We start from the raw sequence: 16,390 nt of genomic DNA, 5'->3' as shown, positions 1-16,390 counted from the left end.
CCATAAATAAATACAAGCACTTAGTACAGTGCCCTGCACACAGTAAGTGCTCAATAAATACGATTGAATGAACGAAATGGAATAAATCCTGCCTGCACCAGCTGATAAAAGTTTGCAGCCTTACCTCAAAACAAAGATATCTTGTGTACTTATTTAGCAGAACACTGTACCGGGAGTTTGATTATTTACAAGTTGCAAGGCTTCCAGGCATTTCACTGTAAATGAAGCTGCTTCCAGACAGGCTTGGAATTCTCCAAATGAACATTAGCTTTCACTTATACCACCTATTCTAACAAGTCTTTTTTTAAAGGGTTTTGTAAAAACAATCATGCTTACATTGAACTGATTTTGAGATTCTTCAGCACAGTGCGGCCGGTTTAACCTTTAGCTGTGATTGCTTTGCCATTCACTATATGATTTTTTCAGTAGCATTACATCAGCCTTAGTGATGATCAACTTGTGTGGAAAAAACACCTTCCAGGGCACGAGGCAAGCAGGTACTGGACACTCACCAACTACAGATAGTTTTCTTATCTGGGCAACAAGGCGTGAATAGACACGGAAGAAGAGTTGTTGCTTTGGGACTTCTAAGAGTTGGTCAGGAAATTGAGTCTTTGAAGATCAAAATGACTGTATTACACACACACACTCTCTCTCTCCCCTAGATCAGAAGAGATGGGGAAAGGAAGAGAGTGGAAGCTGACAGCTGAGTTTTAGATTTCCATCTCGCAGATGAAACAAGGGACAAAAAAAACAATTGGAAGTCAAGCAAAATACCTGATACAGGAGATATTTATTCACTTCACTCTTTAGTTACCAGGAAATATCAGATTAATTTGGTTTAATAAAAATATAAAAGTGAATCAGGATTCACAGCTTCAGGGCTGCAATGAAATTATTTTAAACTGAGTTAGACACCATCAGGAAAGACAAGCACTGATCTTGAAGGTAACCTGCAATGTCCATGGGCAGAAATGCCTCTAAAAAAACTGCCCACTTCAAAACCAATTACACATCCTTTTGGGTTTTGTTCATCTTATTCATTCAATCGTATTTATTGAGCGCTTACTGTGTGCACAGCACTGAACTAAGCGCTTGGGAAGTACAAGTCGGCAACATATAGAGACGGTCCCTACCCAATAACGGGCTCACAGCCTAGAAGGGGGAGACAGACAACAAAACAAAACATGCACTGGCTCTTGAACTAAGCACCCAGATTCTTCTGCGATATTTCATTCTTGTCACTGACGGAGTCCATAAGTGTGAGGAAAGAGCTTTTTTTGTAGATATTCCATTACCGCACGTCTTGTTTGTAAAATCTCAACCTCATAATATGGAATCTGGAAATGCATTAAAAAAAGTGGTAAGATGAGTGGAATGTGATCTGGCAAGGGTTTGGCGTTCCTAATGACAGTGTATGGATCCGAAAGCTGGACAGCAAAAAAAACAGGATAGAAAGAGCATCGATTATTTTGAAATGAGGTGTTGGAGAGGCTTTTGAGAATACCAGAAACAAATGCCCGAAAAACAAACAAATGGATTTTGGAGCAAATTAAGCCAAAGTGACCCGACTTAGATTAGCATATTTTGGACACATAATCAGGGGGCCTAATTCTCTAGAGAACACACTATTGCTAGAAAAAGTCCAGGGAAAACATGGAAGAGGCAGACCTCCACCTAGATGAATAGAAACCATACCAAAGATAGCAGAAGAACAGTTAACAAGGTTACGGATCATGGCAGAAGACAGGAGGTTCTGGAGAAAATATATTCATAGAGTCGCTATGAGTCGGAAACGACTTGTTGGCACTTGATAATAATAAGGGACAAGATTGTCCAAATGCCCAGTCGCAGGTTTTTATCCTAATGAAGTCAAATAGCTTGCGCTACGGTCCATTTTGCTTACTATTGGGGGCTATGGCACTGAGGCCCTGTCCAGGGTTAGTTCTGGACAACTCGGTGAAACGAGCAGAAATAAATCTGCCTCTGACCATTCAGAAGGAGGGAGGTTCACTAGTCGCACTGGGGGCTGAATGTGGGTCTTCATCTTGTTCCACTGAAGAAGGATTCTCTGTACTATGTACCAAGTGCCGTGTGACATTAAGTCACTTAACTTCTCTGTGCCTCAGTTACCTCATCTGTAACCCTCCGTCTCAGACTGTGAGCCTCATTTAGGGCAAGGACTGTTTCCAACCTGATTATCTTGTATCTACTCCAGTGCTTTACTACAGTACTTGGTACACGGTATTAATTATATGGGATTGAAACATCCTTTACAGCATGATGTTTGGCTGATTTCAAGGGGCACAGTCCCTGTCATTTGAAAATTTTAGCTTTCTCAGGCACTAAGGATCCTTTGGCCCCCTAAAAGTAACCCAAACGTCATCATTCTCCAGCAGTGGTAATGTCCTCATCTCTCCCAAGGGAAAGGTGGATGCGGTGGCTTGGGAACAGCAGAGAGTGGTGATGTGGAAAAGGGCCTCTTCGAACAGCAGCTCTGACCCCTCAGAACGCTTCCAATCCCCAGGTGGACCAGAGCCCACGAGAGACCAGTTTTTGCAGTAAAAACAGGTGCGTTCTTACCTGCACAACTTCATACCCAAGTAATTGAAGATGTCTCTGTTTAATGGCTTCTTTTCCTATTAAATGTTGGCTATTGAAACAAAGTCTCTTTGGACCATCAATACAAAGAGCTATTCTGTAACACAAACAGAAACCAAGAGATATCTTTATTATTCTGAAATGCCCGGAATCATATCTACACGTACGTAAAGAATTGTAGAGTTCTAGAACTGGTAGATAAGTAGGAAACTAGAAGTTAGGCTGTGGTTCCCCAGCTTATAAGAAAACCAGTTTTCGATCCTGTGCGCAAAGAACACCTGATCCCCAGATTTTACAGACATTTAGATTCCTGTTGCATTAGAGCTTTGAATATTCTTCCTCACATGAGTCTGACCTGGAGTTGGAAGTCTTACTTCTTTTACTGGCAGTGGATTAGTGCTGACTGATATGGAGTGAAAAAAGATTTGCACAATTCAGAGGGCGTTATACTCTGTATTCAGAGGCACTCAATATATGCTTTTGATACAGAGATTGTACTAGTACTAGTTTTCATTTTAAGTTTTAAATTGGAACAATCTTAACAGTGTCAAACAGGCATTCAAGAGAAGGCAGTATGGGCCAGTGCAGATCATGGGATCTGAGAGTCGGAGAGCAGCATGGGCCTGGTGGAAAGAATATGGAGCTGGGTTTTAATCCCAGTTCTGCCACTTGCCTGCTGTGTGCCATTGGGTAAGTCACTTAACTTCTTTGTGCCTCAGTTACCTCACCTGTAACGCCCCGACTCAGACTGTGAGCCCCACATAGGACAGGAACTGTGCCCAACCTGATTATCTTGTATCTATTCCAATGCTTGGTACGTAGTAACCACTTCATACAATTATTACTAGGAGACTTGAGTTCCAGTCCCAGCTTTGCCACTGACCTCTTGATGACCTTAAACTTAACTCAACCGTTTCTCAGGTCCCTCCCTCATCTATACTAGGAGAAAATTACTCGTGGAATGTGCCCGCCAATTCTATTGTGCTGTATGCTCTCTAGCACTTGCTATAGTGCTCTGCATACAATAAGAGCTCAATAAATACCACTGATGATGATGATGAAGATACCCACTTTCACCCACTTTAAACTGTTGCCCCATGTGGAACATGCACTGACCTGGATTATTTTTTACCTTCCAAAGTGCATTCAAACCTAGTGGGCATTTAATACCACAATAATGATTATTATTAGACTAAAACCCTTTTGCTCCTAAATGGATGGGAAACAAGTCCTTGTATCTACCCCAGTGCTCAGTGCAGTGGTTGGAGTAAGTGCTTACAAATAACAAAATAAGTCCTCCTATCCACACTTCTGGCTTTACAGAGAAATGGAATTTATCTTCAGTGTCCAGGGCTCGGACAAAGACATCAAAGACATTGGGAGTGTGTGGGCGGGAAGAGCAAGTATGGCTCAGAGCAGGCTGCTCCCACAAACCCACGGCTCATTTAGCTCCCACGACAGTATCAAAAGTTCTGCTTTCTGAAGAGAAGGGATTTTGAATAAGCATCTTTAACATCTTCCTATCTGTATGTACCTTTTATGCACTTCATCGTATCCTGAAACTGGTAATACGAATCCTTCTTCATTAAGTTTAAGCTCAACATCTGGTGGGAGAGAGAAAGGAAAATATCTTTAAATGCTACTGTTAGACTTTGCCTTAGCTTTTCCCTCTCTCGGTGCCATGTGACCAGAGATTAAAATGAAATGGGCTCAGGCAGTGCGTCTGGGCATGTGTTAGAGAAGCAGCGTGGCTCAGTGGAAAGAGCCCGGGCTTTGGAGTCAGAGGTCGTGGGTTCAAACCCCGGCTCCGCCGATTGTCAGCTGTGTGACTTTGGGCAAGTCACTTCACTTCTCTGGGCCTCAGTTACCTCATCTGGAAAATGGGGATTAAGACTGTGAGCCCCCCGTGGGACAACCAGTTCACCTTGTAACCTCCCCAGCGCCTAGAACAGTGCTTTGCACAGAGTAAGTGCTTAATAAATGCCATCATTATTATTTATTTATTTGTAATGTAGCTGAATCAGTTCTAAATGGCAGGTAGCCACCTCTGAGAGAAAATGTCAGTGAGGTGTGTGTAGACTGGGAATAGGGGTCCTGTATTAATCTCTCTCTGTCGCCCTTCCTCCATCCCTCCCTCTCTCCTTGCACTGTCAGGGGTGTCTTATGGCATGACGAATAACTCTATATTAAGTTCTAAAGACTCTAATGAAAGCCATGGTTGGCTTTCTGTTTCTCCGTGACGGTTCAATAGGCTGATCACCAAACAAATTGAGCTGGTTCTATCTAGGATAAGGCTGAAGGCGTTCAGCTAGGAATAAATAGAACTGTACCTCACCTATTGTGTAACAATAAGGGGTCAATACTTTTGAAGCAAAATAAGCTCTTGCTCCTAAAAGACAGACAAGTCCTTTCTTCACACTTTTGTAGAGGTGAAAATCCACAGGGGTCTCCAGGGAACCACTTGGAGTGAGAAATGACTTCACTTGATACTTTGGAAGAAGTTTAGGACCCTGCAAATATATCCAAAATGTTATTTTTTTTGAAAGGGAAAGAACACACGGAACATTTAAATGAGCAGTCACGACGGTTGAGAGTTTGCAAAACTTTGAGCTCCAAAAGAAATCATCACGGCAGAATAATTAGTGGTCAAGGGGCCTACCTTATAGAAGGGACATTCCAGGATCACTGTTAAAAAAAGCTGGGTCAGCTGGGATAGGACCAAATGATTCAAGCCTGAATCTTGGGCTGAAATGAAAATCAGAATTTGCATAAGTCTTGATACAAATAACAGACCAATATGAAATGGACAATTAGCACAGGATTACACTTTGGAAAAATGAACTGCCAAAGATGATGAATAAGTTGAAAATTCGAGTCTTTGCAAGACGGCTTCAGGAGCTTGGATTTTTTTCCTCTATCCTGGAACGAGCCGGTGGGGCTATTTAATAGTGACCTCTAAGTTTTAGAAGCGTAGTGGACAGAGTTGCCCAAAGTTGAGGACAGAAGGAGAAAACTGTCTTTAGTTGCAACGTGAAGGATTTAGGTGAGTGTAACACTGAGGCAAGACGGGGCTCTTTCCATGAACAGCAACAGCGACGCCGGGCTCTGCGGACAACAGCCGCCACTCAACAACGGAAAGGTGTCGAGTGTGCGTGATGTGACTGGCACTGCGGGTGCCACACTGACCCTTTCTGCCAGATATGCTCCAATCCGAGAATTTCTCCGATCGGCAGCACCGTCTTGGACAGCGAAGGACAACAAAACACACTCAGGTTAGAGAAAAATTTCCTGACAGGGAGAAGTGGAAAGGAAAACCGTTTGGTACTTCTTGCCTTTTAGACTGTGAGCCCACTGTTGGGTAGGGTCTGTCTCTATGTGTTGCCAATTTGTACTTCCCAAGCGCTTAATACAGTGCTCTGCACATAGTAAGTGCTCAATAAATACGATTGATTGATTGATTGAATGGCTGAGGTGGCTATTCAGTTTCCCCTCCCAGCCTCCGGATTATATCGGTACATATTGAACCAAGATCCGTGCATATGATTTGGGTGTAATCAATCTGTGAACTGAAAAGTGTGCATTCATCACAGCCTTTTTTCTTTATCAGATTTTAACCTTACTGTGTGAATAAGATTCTAGAACCCTGGAGAGTGATTTCTAAATGTTTTTCATAGTACGGCCATAGATCAGAAGCTTAAAAGTAATGTGCAAAAGTTAATTCACCTAGCCCGGGGTAAACCATTTTAGCTGCTGAGAAGCAACTTGGCCTAGTGAAAAGAGCATAGACCTGGGTTCTAATCCCTGCTCTGCCACTTACTTGCTGTGGGACCTTGGGCAAGTCACTTCACTTCTCTGTGCCTTAGTTTTCTCATCTGTAAAATGTGGATTCAATACCGGTTCGCCTTCCTACTTAGACTGTGAAGCCCATGTGGAACAGGAACTATTCAACTGGATTATCTTGTATCTAGAGAAGCAGCGTGGCTCAGTGGAAAGAGCCCGGGCTTTGGAGTCAGAGGTCGTGGGTTCGAATCCCGGCTCCACCACAAGTCTGCTGTGTGACTTTGGGCAAGTCACTTCACTTCTCTGAGCCTCAGTTCCCTCATCTGTAAAAATGGGGATTAAGACTGTGAGCCCCCCGTGGGACAACTACTTGATCACATTGTATCCCCCCCCAGCGCTTAGAACAGTGCTTTGCACATAGTAAGCGCTTAACAAATGCCATCATTATTATTATTATTATTATTATTATTATTATTACCCCAGTGCTTAGTACATTGCTTGGCACACAGGAAGTGCCTAACAAATACCACAATTATTATTATTATATTTACTCCCTACATGATCATGTTCAGAAGCTGCAGTGGAAATTCTGGATGTTTCACTGTGAAGCAATTTGCATGGTTAATTTCTACCTTTAAAAATGACACTTCTGATGGTGGGGTTTCCGGAGATTAGGAGAAAATAGCTGCATTGAATGAAAAGCTTGCACACCCCTTTTGCCAGTGGCCCAGTGAGACGAACAGCATTGCCATTTACCAGTACTCAGAAGATTAATTCCTAGGTTCTATACTCACAAGATTTTCTACTAGGGTCTGGTAATGCAAGTTTTCTTTTTTGATAGCATGTAAAAAGTACTCTTATCCATTCTAACGAAGGCAAATATGTATATAAGATCAGATCTGGGACAACAGTATTGGCTTTTTTAGGCTTTCAGTTAACTAATATTTAACTATGTAGTATGACTATATTACAGGTAAATAGTAGAGTGCTAAGCGCTTAGTACAGTGCTTTGCACAAAGTAAGCGCTCCGTAAGTACAATGAATAATAATTATTTAAGATGTAGTAAAAGGTTTGTTATCCAGCTTGTTGGAGAAAACTTGGGAAGTTTCTTAGGGTTTAATTCCAAGACTGGGCTTTCCGGGCTTTACCGTTGCATCATAACAAAGAGCTGGAGAGAGCTGCACGTTTAGGAATAACTTCACTACAAGAAGCCTACCAACTGCCAGAAACGGACAGTAGAGAGGAGGCTCAACTTGAACTAAGGCTTCAATTCAGGTAGTTGATGGTATTAATTTCTACCATCTTAGGCTAGTGAAGCCGATGTTAGGAGAAGCACAAGCAGAATCTCTCGCCTACATTCGCTCTCCTCTAGAATTCCCCCAAAGTCACTCTCTGAAACAGCATCTTGGACCCCGAGATCAATTCAACGCATACTTATGCTAACAGAGTGCGGAGAACTTGATTTTCCCAGCTTCCTCCTTCAGCTGAAGAGGCCTCAGACGTATCCCGATCACTTCGGCACACCTCTCGAAGGATCGGTTGGACAAAATTGCTCGTGAATTTGAGGGTATCCGAAATACTGATCTCTAGAGCTTTCCGGTTGGTAAGGTGTCGGATAATGAAGCTCCAATTCGTATACTTCCCCTTCAGACCAATTTTTTCAATGGCATTTCATCAATTAAAATTACTGGCAAGAGATCGGCTATGGATGAATGCAACAAAGATAGTTGGAGAGACTGAAGATCACCATGCTAAAACAAAAGCCAACCACTGTCCAATCTAGAAGCTTTCTGACCACGACAAAAACAACTACAGAAACCTAACCTGGCCTTCAGCTAGGTGAGAACGTACGTGGGCAACTTACCTTGTAAATGTTGAAGGAAACAGGGGCTAAATATCTTTGACATAAAATTCACCGGGTAGCGGCCAATGAGAGTGCATGAGTGAAGAATATCCAACAGGGTCCGTGGTGGAAATGTACCGAAGCGAGAGCTCAGCGTATTTTCGAGCTTCCTAAAGAGGGAAGAAGCATTAGGTGGTAGGTAATTGAGTTGTCCCAATGGTACGATCATCCGAGAGATCTGGTCGGGGGTGAGAACGTCAGCCTGGGAAACGAAACTTTCCGCGGCCGCATCGAAGATGGGCTTTGAAAGAATCGATCTTCTACTGGAATACTCCATGATTCTGCAGACGGCGTCAGGGGGGGTCCGGACCGGGAAACGTGTCGTTCCAGAGCTTCTGTGAAGATCCCGTCACTGTGCCCGAAGTGAATGAAAGCCTCTAACACTTTTCCTAATTCTTCATGGGTGAAGCGAGGGATGTACCTCGCAGAGTGCTTAGCCAGCTTTACCATCAGACGGCGGGCCTGTATCTGGTCCAGGCTGACCAAAGCGTGAAGTATTAGGCTTGTCAACTTAGGGCTCAGTTTGGAAACTAAAGACAGGGAGAAATTGTTCATTCGATTCAGAAGAGCTTGGTACTGCCCTACCTCCCTGACAGCCCCCTGAAGCAGCCTATACACCAAGGCTGTTTCCTCGGGGGAACATCTGTCCAGGTTTTTTTCCTGAAGCTGCTGGACGACTTGCTCTAGCATGGCGCTGTCTGCGCCCTGGATTTCAAGCAAACTTTCTCCCAGCATACAGAGACTACTAACTGTCAAGTGTCCTTCATCAAGCCGGTGTTGGCTCTCTGCCACCAGGCGCCCTATTAAGCCACTCTGGGGTTCCACGGGCAGCCGAGTCAAAACTTTCCAAGCAGTCAGCAGTCCGGTGTCTGACGGGTTGGGAGATTCGTGTCCACACTGAAAGCGTACCGCGCCGAGGACTTCGCCGTCTAGCCCTTCTTTAGGCCATCTCAGACCCTGCCCGTTCTGCTCCGGCTCGCAAACCCGCGGCAAAGTTGTACCGGACGGGGTCTGCAGGTTACCGATGAGCCCAACCCCTTGCTCGGGTGAAGTGACATCGCTTATCCTGTTGCGAAACGGTTGTTCGTTAGTGCGTTCATTATCCCGTTCAGATCGGTCCCACGCAGCTGTTTGGGAGGACGCAGGTTCACTGAGAAGATGAGCCTCATTCCCAGTTTCTGAATGGTATTTTTTATAGAATGAATGGTGGGGCCTGAGTCTTGATTGGGCTGGTGGCAGAGAGGAGCTCCGGTGGCATAAAGATACCCGGTCTTCTTTACCTGTGTGTTTCAAGGTTTTCCTTAGCGCAGCGAAGGCTCTGTAGATTTGCACGGTGGAGGTGTAACGATGGGCTCTTGGTACGGAAATCAAAGCCATTTCCGAATCAGATCTGTCGTCTTTTGAGACTGGACTAGAAGAGAAAGAAGACAATAAGGCCCAACAGCAAAGCTTCATTTGATGTTTTTCTCAGCACTCAGTATTCCCCCAACTTAGCCCAAAATTAAGCAATCAAGGAAAATGTCGGACTGTAAGCTCCCTGTGGGCAGGGAATGTGTCTACCAACTCTCTTCTATTAGAGATCTGTGGCTATTGCGTCCTGCACCAATCATCCATAGTAAAGAAGGTCTACATACCTGACCCAACCTGCATCGGGGGTGGCAGTTTAGTTTCCAAGTAAGCTCGGCTGAGGAAGGGATTTTTCAGCCTTTCGGAAGCCCAGGAAGGGAGAAGGTATTGCCGTTCGCCCAGTTCATGTCGATGAACGGCGTGATTCATCTTCAGATTAGGGGCAGATCTCATGTGTCCCAATCCTAGTACCTCCCACATTGTACCTTCTGATTTTTCACACTTCTATTCGGGACAGAGACTGCAGTACTCCGACTACATTAAAACGGCAAGAAACAGTGAAGAGGATTCTTTCATTCATCCGTAATAGATCCCGACTCCGCCCGTTGTCTGCTGTGTGACCTTGGGTAGGTCACTTCACTTCTCTGGGCCTCAGTTCCCTCACCTGTCAAATGGGGATGAAGCCTGGGAGCCCCACATGGGACAACCTGATAATAATAATAATAATGACGATGGCATTTGTTAAGCGCTTACTATGTGCAAAGCACTGTTCTAAGCTCTGGGGGGATACGAGGTGATCAGGTTGTCCCACATGGGGCTCCCAGTCTTCATCCCCATTTGACAGATGAGGGAACTGAGGCTCAGAGAAGTGACTTGCCCAAGGTCACACAGCAGACATCTGATCACCTTGCGTCTATCCCAGTGCTTAGAACATTCATTCAATCGTATTTACTGAGCGCTTACTGTGTGCCCAGCACCGTACTGAGCGCTTGGAAAGTACAATTCGGCACCAGATAGAGACAACCCCTACCCAACAACGGGCTCACAGTCTAGACCAGTGCTTGGCACAAAGTAAGGGCTTAACAAATAATAATAATGATGGTATTTGTTAGGCGCTTACTATGTGCAAAGCACTGTTCCAAGCGCTGGGGGGATACAAGGTGATCAGGTTGTCCCATGTGGGGCTCACAATCTTCATCCCTCATCACTGTACAACCTCCCCAGCGCTTAGAACAGTGCTTTACACATAGTAAGTGCTTAATAAATGTCATTATTATTTATTATTATTATTGTTATTATTATTATTATTCATCCCCATTTTACAGATGAGGTCACTGAGGCCCAGAAAAGGGAAGTGGCTCAGTGAGGCTTCGAGAAGCAGCGTGGCTCAGTGAAAAGGGCCCAGGCTTGGGAGTCAGAGGTCATGGGTTCAAATCCCGGCTCTGCCAACTGTCAGCCGTGTGACTTGGGGGCAAGTCACTTCACTTCTCTGGGCCTCAGTGACCTCATCTGTAAAATAGGGATGAAGACTGGGAGCCCCCCGTGGGCCATCCTGATCGCCTTGTAACCTCCCCAGCGCTTAGAACGGTGCTTGGCACAGAGTAAGCGCTTAATAAACGCCATCATCATCCTTATTATCATTAAGAGACTTGCCCAAAGTCAGCCAGCTGACAAGTGTTGGGGTCTGAACCCACTGTTGGGTAGGGGCCGTCTCTAGATGTTGCCAACTTGTACTTCCCAAGCGCTTAGTGCAGTGCTCTGCACACAGTAAGCGCTCAATAAATATGATTGATTGATTAGAAGCCATGACCTCTGACCCCCAAACCGGGTTCCAACCTGAACACCTTGGAACCTCCCCAGTGCTACAGCTTTGCACATAGTAAGCGCTTAATAAATGCCATTATTATTATTATTCCAAACCCGGTTCCAACCTGAACACCTTGGAACCTCCCCAGTGCTACAGCTTTGCACATAGCAAGCGCTTAATAAATGTCATTATTATTATTATTATCATTATTATTATTATTCCAAACCCGGTTCCAACTTGAACACCTTGGAACCTCCCCAGTGCTAGAGCTTTGCACATAGCAAGCGTTTAATAAATGCCATTATTATTATTATTATTATTCCACTAAGCCACTATGCTTCTCTAACAAATAGCATCATTATCATCATCATCAATCGTATTTATTGAGCGCTTACTATGTGCAGAGCACTGTACTAAGCGCTTGGGAAGTACAAATTGGCAACATATAGAGACAGTCCCTACCCAACAGTGGGCTCACAGTCTAAAAGACATAAATCATTATGATGATTATATTATGATTTTCTTATCTCCTCTGAAATCCCTCTTCCTTCGGCCCTGGCAATGCATTCCCTACCTCCTGCAGCTGCTGGGGAGGCCTCGTGGGCAGGAGACATAAGGAAGGGGGGGGGGACCAATTTGTCCCCCCCGGAACCTTTGTTTGAGGCACGCGGATGTAGGCGGACCAGTAAGGACGCGTCCTATTGGCTGCCGCCGGGGGGGTCCGCCGAGGCCGGTCCCCCACCGTCCTTCCGCTTCCCCTCTAGGGCCCCGGAGGACTGGGCGTCTCGGTGGTGCGGCCTTCAAGGTAGGGGCCAAGAGGGCGCCGCAGGCCTGGTGGTAAGGCCCTAATGGGGGGCCCGAGGGGCGTTGGGGGGTCGCCCCGGATACGGGGGTCGGCCCACTTCCTCGAGGGCTGAGGGGAGGCCCAAGAGGGGCCCTAGGTCGCCAGGACCGGGCCTGGAGGGACAGTGAGCAAGACTTTGGGCAAGGCAGGGAGCAGGAGGACCGGCAGAGGATGCCGGGAAAAACCACAGCAACCACAATAATTCATAGTGATGGCATTTACTAATAATAATGATGGCCTTTACTAAGCACTTACTATGTGCACAGCACTGTTCCAAGCGCTGGGGAGCTGACTGTGAGCCCACTGTTGGGTAGGGACTGTCTCTATATGTTGCCAATTTGTACTTCCCAAGCGCTTAGTACAGTGCTCTGCACATATCTATTCTATTTATTTTATTAGTATGTTTGTTTTTGTTCTCTGTCTCCCCCTTTTAGACTGTGAGCCCACTGTTGGGTAGGGACTGTCTCTATATGTTGCCAATTTGTACTTCCCAAGCGCTTAGTACAGTGCTCTGCACATATCTGTTCTATTTATTTTATTTTGTTAGTATGTTTGGTTTTGTTCTCTGTCTCCCCCTTTTAGACTGTGAGCCCACTGTTGGGTAGGGACTGTCTCTATATGTTGCCAATTTGTACTTCCCAAGCGCTTAGTACAGTGCTCTGCACATATCCATTCTATTTATTTTATTTTGTTAGTATGTTTGGTTTTGTTCTCTGTCTCCCCCTTCTAGACTGTGAGCCCACTGTTGGGTAGGGACTGTCTCTATATGTTGCCAATTTGTACTTCCCAAGCGCTTAGTACAGTGCTCTGCACATATCTATTCTATTTATTTTATTTTGTTAGTATGTTTGGTTTTGTTCTCTGTCTCCCCCTTTTAGACTGTGAGCCCACTGTTGGGTAGGGACTGTCTCTATATGTTGCCAACTTGTACTTCCCAAGCGTTTAGTACAGTGCTCTGCACACAGTAAGCGCACAATAAATACGATTGATTGATTGATTCATCCCCGTTTTACAGATGAGGGAACCGAGGCCCAGAGAATAATAATAATGATGATGGCATTATTAAGCGTTTACTGTGTGCAATGCACTGTTCCAAGCGGTGGGGAGGTTACAATTTGATCAGGTTGCCCCACGGAGGGGGCTCACAGTCTTCATCCCCGTTTTACAGATGAGGGAACCGAGGCCCAGAGATTAATAATAATAATGATGGCATTTATTAAAAGTTTACTATGTGCAACGCACTGTTCCAAGCAGTGGGGAGGTTACAAGGTGATCAGGTTGCCCCACGGGGGGGCTCGCAGTCTTCATCCCCGTTTTACAGATAAGAATAATAATAATGATGGTATTTGTTAACCGCTTACTATGTGCCAAGCACTGTTCTAAGCACTGGGGAGGTTACAAGGCGATCAGGTTGTCCCACGGGGGGCTCACAGTCTTAATCCCCATTTTATAGATGAGGGAACTGAGGCCCAGAGAAGTGAAGTGACTTGCCCAAAGTCACACAGCTGACAAGTGGCGGAGCTGGGACTTGAACCCATGACCTCTGACTCCAAAGCCCGGGCTCTTTCCACTGAGCCACACTGCTTCTCTGCAGATGAGGTAACTGAGGCCCAGAGAATAATAATAATAATGATGGCATTTATTAAGCGCTTACTGTGTGCAAAGCACTGTTCCAAGCGCTGGGGAGCTGACAAGGTGATCAGTTTGTCCCACAGGAGGGGCTCACAGTCTTCATCCCCGTTTTACAGATGAGGGAACCGAGGCCCAGAGAATGATAATAATAATGATGGCATCTATTAAGCGTTTACTATGTGCAATGCACTGTTCCAAGCGGTGGGGAGGTTACAAGGTGATCAGGTTGCCCCACGGGGGGCTCATAGTCCTAATCCCCATTTTACAGATGAAGGAATTGAGGCCCAGAGAATAATAATAATAATGATGGCATTTAGTAAGCGTTTACTATGTGCAACGCACTGTTCTAAACGGTGGGGAGGTTACAAGGTGATCAGGTTGTCCCACGGGGGGCTCACAGTCTTAATCCCCATTTTACAGATGATGTAACTGAGGCTCAGAGAGTAATAATAATAATGATGGCATTTAGTAAGCGCTTACTATGTGCAAAGCACTGTTCCAAGCGCTGGGGAGGTTACGAGGTGATCAGGTTGTCCCACGGGGGGCTCACAGTCTTAATCCCCATTTTACAGATGAGGGAACTGAGGCCCAGAGAAGTTAAGCGACTTGCCCAAAGTCACACAGCTGACAATTGGCGGAGCTGGGATTTGAGAAGTGAAGTGATTTGCCCAAAGTCACACAGCTGACAATTGGCAGAGCTGGGATTTGAACCCATGACCTCTGACTCCAAAGCCCGGGCTCTTTCCACTGAACCACATTTGTTAAGCGCCTTCAAGACAAGCAGCATGAAACAGTGGGAAAAGCACGGGCTTAGGAGTCAGAGGTCATGGGTTCTAATCCTGACTCCACCAATTGTCTACTCTGCTTGGGCAAGTCACCTAACTTTTCTGCACCTCAGTTCCCTCATCTGGAAAATGGGGATTAAGACTGGGAGCCCTAAGTGGGACCATCTATTTGCGTTGTATCTACCCCAGCGGTTCGAACAGTGCTCGGCATATAGTAAGCGCTTAACAAATGCAATTATTATTATTATTATTAGATGGCAGGCACTGTATATATGTATATATGTTTGTACATATTTATTACTCTATTTATTTATTTTACTTGTACATATCTATTCTATTTATTTTGTTAGTATGTTTGGTTTTGTTGTCTGTCTCCCCCTTTTAGACTGTGAGCCCACTGTTGAGTAGGGACCGTCTCTATATGTACTTCCCAAGCGCTTAGTACAGTGCTCTGCATACACTAAGTGCTCAATAAATATGATTGATTGATTGTACTAAGCGCTGAGGTGGATACAAGCAAATCAAGTTGGACACAGTCCTAGTCCCATGTGGACTCCCACTCTTAATGCCCCTTTTACAGATGTGGTAATTGAGGCACAGAGAAGTGAAGTGACTTGCCCAAGGTCACCCAGCAGACAAGCGGTGGAGCCGGGATTAATAATAATTACGGTATTTGTTAAGCGCTCATTAGGTGGCTGGCGCTGTACTAAGCGCTGGGGTGGATACAAGCAAATCATCATCATCATCAATCGTATTTATTGAGCGCTTACTGTGTGCAGAGCACTGTACTAAGCGCTTGGGAAGTACACGGGCTGGACCGTGTACCAAGTGCTTAGTACAGTGCTCTGCACATAGTAAGCGCTCAATAAATAAATATGATTGATGACACAGTCCCTGTCCCACGTGGGCTCACAGTCTCAATCCCCATTTTACGGATGAGGTAACGGGCCCAGAGAAGTTAAGTGATTTGCCCAAGGTCACACAGCAGATAAGCGTTTGAACCCACGACCTTCTAACTCTCAGGGGCGTCCAATAATAATAATAGTTGTATTTTTTAAGGGTTTACTCTCTGCCAACCACTGTGCTAAGCGCTGGTGAAGAAGCACTATGGCCTGACGAGTAGAGCAGGGACACTAGAACCCAGGTTTTCTGACTATTGTTCTGGACTCTTTCGACCAGCGACGCTGCTTACGCACCGACAGACTTAACGTACTAATCGTTTAGTACAGTGTTCTCCACACAGTAAGTGTTCACTAAATAAATACCGTCTATTTCACTTCTTTCTCACAGACCCCGCCCGCACGGAGTGAGAGAATCGTCGGAGAGGTCGCGAGATTTCCACGGGCAGTGAGCTCCCCGAAACTTCCTCCCGTGTTTTTTCTTCTGGGCTCCGCCTGGAGGGAATTTTCTTCAGGGAATTTTCCTCAGGGAAGCGTGGGCAGGGAACCTGCTTCGGAGAAGTCGAGGAAGGAAAAAGGTAGCAATAAGTTCCAGAAATTTGAGCGGCGCGTTTGTGTGTGAAGGTTATAGGTGCAAACAATTTGGTCCCCTGGAAAGAACAGGACTAATTGGGAGTCGGGATATCTGGAATCCCAGTTCCACCACTTGGCTGTTGTGTAACCTTGGGCAACTCACTAAACTTCTCTCGTAATCCTGGCCATCTTACTCAGGTGCTTAGTACGTAATAGGT

At 45.3% G+C, this 16,390-nt stretch overlaps 2 protein-coding genes across 4 annotated transcripts in view; one reads left to right on the top strand and one right to left on the bottom strand.

The window, feature by feature from the left end:
* Window positions 1–1,117: 1,117 nt before the first annotated feature.
* On the bottom strand, window positions 1,118–9,666 carry FASTKD3 (FAST kinase domains 3). Its single transcript, XM_038770418.1, is given in 7 exon segments — window positions 1,118–1,340; window positions 2,584–2,698; window positions 4,136–4,205; window positions 4,937–5,111; window positions 5,261–5,346; window positions 8,247–8,597; window positions 8,600–9,666. Coding segments are annotated over 7 exon segments (1,959 nt in total). The 5' UTR covers window positions 9,663–9,666; the 3' UTR covers window positions 1,118–1,241.
* Window positions 9,667–12,201: 2,535 nt separating this feature from the next.
* MTRR (5-methyltetrahydrofolate-homocysteine methyltransferase reductase) overlaps window positions 12,202–16,390 on the top strand; it is a 33,420-nt gene continuing 29,231 nt past the window's right edge. Inside the window, exons 1-2 of one of the 3 annotated variants that reach the window (XM_038770512.1) lie at window positions 12,202–12,244; window positions 15,991–16,177. The gene's annotated coding sequence lies outside the window, so the exon portion shown is untranslated. Of the gene's footprint in view, window positions 12,277–13,857; window positions 13,883–15,990; window positions 16,178–16,390 lie in introns of those variants that run through there. The other 2 variants (XM_038770511.1, XM_038770513.1) reach the window with 2 other exon arrangements.

Source organism: Tachyglossus aculeatus, chromosome X3, assembly GCF_015852505.1.
Source record: "Tachyglossus aculeatus isolate mTacAcu1 chromosome X3, mTacAcu1.pri, whole genome shotgun sequence".
NCBI lineage: Eukaryota > Metazoa > Chordata > Mammalia > Monotremata > Tachyglossidae > Tachyglossus > Tachyglossus aculeatus.
The sequence above is the reverse complement of the archived record's forward strand: the minus strand, read 5'-3'. Positions and strand labels throughout refer to the sequence as shown.